Raw genomic sequence first — 2,909 nt, 5'->3', positions numbered from 1 at the left:
ATATTTTTTGCATAGAGATTTCTAGGAGCCCCTTGCACCTCCCGCCCTTTGTCCTCTCCCCGTCGGTCTCGGCGAGGCCGCAGGGCTGTGGGTGAGCCAGGTCCGGCTCCGCGTCCCTGTGCACCCACAACCTCCTCCTCATGTACAACTATGGCTATGGTAAAACTGGTTTCCATCATTTTCAGTCACTGCTCATCTGTCATCGCTAAGAAGGGCTCAAGAGCGTGGACAAAAAAAAGCCCCGTTCGTATCTGGTGTAGCAAAGATTTACTGGAAGTAAATCCTAACTTCAGTGTAAATCTACTTCTTTCATTGAGCAATTCTCTTCATAATATTGCTGGGATTAGAGAGTTTTAGGACTTTTTAAAGACACTACACAAATACCCGCAACATAATTTCGTCTAGTTTACACCACCAATTATTAAGGAATGATAAATTCAGCGTTATGTTTTCTAATGGGTAAGAAAGACTTAAAATCAGACACTGTCACAAGATTATAATTTTGAAAACACTTTATGGATCATGAAGATGTGCAGGAAGTTTTCCAGAATGGTTAAAATCATACTGCCCTGAAAACTTCTGGAAGCAGTGTCTTTATTTAGTATGCATTTATGTCATTGGCATTGAGTTCAGAAAAGTATGAATGTCTTTTTTTTTTAATTATTCTTTAATATGAGATAGACCAAGCTTAAAACTCTAAACAGCAGTAGGTAGAAAAAGTTTAAAATTTTAAATATTTATATAACTAGAGAAATCACTTCTATTCCTTTTAAAAGCCAATATTATACAGAAAACTAGTCAGTATTTTTTTCTAGACCTTTATTGTTCCCTTCATTGTCCATTCATTAACTTGGTAAATATAAGCAGTCGGTGCCCTTGAAAACACATTTTTAAAATAAAATTAAGATAAAATCAAAGGGAAAAGGTTTTGCTCATGTACTGTATGGTGAGAGTATGCTCAATGCTCATTATTAGGAAAGGAGTTTGCTTCCCAGATAGATTTCAGCCGAGCATCACGAACATTTTCCATCATCCCATTTTGTACTCATAACTAATTTAAGGATTTTTTTTTTCTTTTCTTTTAAATAAACGTCCAAGCAACCATTTCCGATGAGCCTACTTGGCTCCTGTATTTCATAAATAATCCAACGAACCTAAAAAGGACAATTTAATTACACGCTAAGATTAAGTGTTCCACGTACAGTACAACATTTACTGCAAAGGCAACTGCAAAGGCAACATTTTAACCTCTTTTTGCTTCTAACCCTTGAGAAGCACATTTCCCGTGGGCTGCTCCATGGTCTCCCATGTGGGTCGGGTTGGGCTCCGCACGGGGTGGCCGGCGAGCCCCCACTACCGCCGCCAGCGCTCCACGTTCCCTATGTAGTCAGTGCTGGAGCTGTTCTCGCCCCGCTCCCTCAGGCGCGCTTGCTTGGCCCGCAGGATCTTGCGCTGCTCCTGGCGTTTCCGCCGCGCCTCCTGGTGCTCCTTCTGCCGCATGTACTGGTACCGCTGCAAAAACAGGTCTTTTGCGTAATCGTACAATTCCATGTCTAAAAAATTGAGGGCCTCGATGCGCTGCTGAGTCTGCTCGTCTATCTCCACGCTGGAGGCCCTCGTGCTATTGTACTGCGTGAACGGCGAGATGAAGTTCATGTTGAAAGTCTTCTCAAAGAGATACTGAGTCTTCCGCTGAAATTCGGTCAGGCCGAAGAAGGCCATGCACTTCAGGTTCTCCTTGGCACTGTCTAGCAGAACCCTATTTCTCTGCTCCTCGGGCATGACCGACAGGTTGTAGCACCCCACCAGGCTGAGGTCGGAAAGCATGCGGACCTGGCGGTTGTTGGCGAGGTTGTAGGGGCAATCCATGAACTCCTGCAGGGAGCAGCCCGACCAGTCGTCCCCCGCGTAGCAGCTGGGCAGCTCCTCGGTGGTGGGGGAGCGGCCATCGCAGACGTGCAGGGACGCCTTCCACGTGGCTCCTCGCTGGACGTGGCGCCATTCGCTCAGGTACCGGGAGACGGGGTCACGCAGGATGGTGATGTAGTAGAAATTCCTGCCAAGGGGAGAGGAAGGCAGAGCGTTTAGTCTCGTGTGTCTCCAGCACACAGTGCATTAACGTTCAGAATCAATAGAAACTTGGAGATGCACTTAGGAGGCTTTCAGGAGCCCTGCTGCAGAGTGCTCGTCTGCACGCTCACCTCAGCAGGGTGAAGGACGGCTGAACACCCTTGAGGGGAGCAGGAAGGTTTGTATCTACATCTGCACACGGCTGGCTGTGCTTAACGAGTTTTGCCTCTACAGAGGGGGAAAGGAGCCCCAGATTTCCCTCTGTGGGAATGTGCTCCTGTCAGGCGTCTCCACTGATGCTCTCCCCAGACCTTGAGAGAATAATTCAAATATCTCCCAAGGTGGAAGCCTCAACCCAAGGAGGGCATAGGTAGCCCTGGCTTTTTTGTTTTCCTTGTACAACACAGCTGGACCAACAAGTTTACGTGGTCTGCAGAAAGCTGCTCGAGCTGCCTTTCCTGGCGAGCAGCCTGGGTCTCAGCCGCACGAGCCCCAGCACGGCATTAGACCTACGAGGAAGATATTTCCAACAAGACATTTCCCCTCGCAGGCCAGATAAATGGGATGTGCCCAGAAGCCCCAACCCACTTGCACTGAAACGAAGATCTGGAAAAACCCCGTGCAAATCCCATGTTATCCTCCTGCTTTCACCTGATTCAGGACTGCAACGATGAGAGAGGAGAGATTAGCGAATAACAGGAAATTAAAGGATGCATTACACTATTTTGTAAAATAAAACATGTTTAAGGGAGGTGCTGGCTTTGGTTTGAAGCAGCAGGACGCTGGCATGTGCGGGCCTGCCAGCTGGAGAAGCTGCAGCCTCATAGAATCATTAAGGG

At 47.3% G+C, this 2,909-nt stretch overlaps 1 protein-coding gene across 1 annotated transcript; it reads right to left on the bottom strand.

Moving 5' to 3' along the window:
• Window positions 1-347: 347 nt before the first annotated feature.
• Window positions 348-2,112, bottom strand: LOC104537927 (heparan-sulfate 6-O-sulfotransferase 2; the record flags this gene model as incomplete). The annotated part of the gene is made up of 1 exon (XM_010180950.1): window positions 348-2,112. A coding segment is annotated over one exon (759 nt), but the record flags the coding sequence as incomplete, so codon positions are not given.
• Between the last annotated feature and the right edge of the window lie 797 nt (window positions 2,113-2,909).

Source organism: Mesitornis unicolor, unplaced genomic scaffold (assembly GCF_000695765.1).
Source record: "Mesitornis unicolor isolate BGI_N332 unplaced genomic scaffold, ASM69576v1 scaffold14633, whole genome shotgun sequence".
In the NCBI taxonomy this organism is placed as follows: Eukaryota; Metazoa; Chordata; class Aves; order Mesitornithiformes; family Mesitornithidae; genus Mesitornis; species Mesitornis unicolor.
The sequence above is the reverse complement of the archived record's forward strand: the minus strand, read 5'-3'. Positions and strand labels throughout refer to the sequence as shown.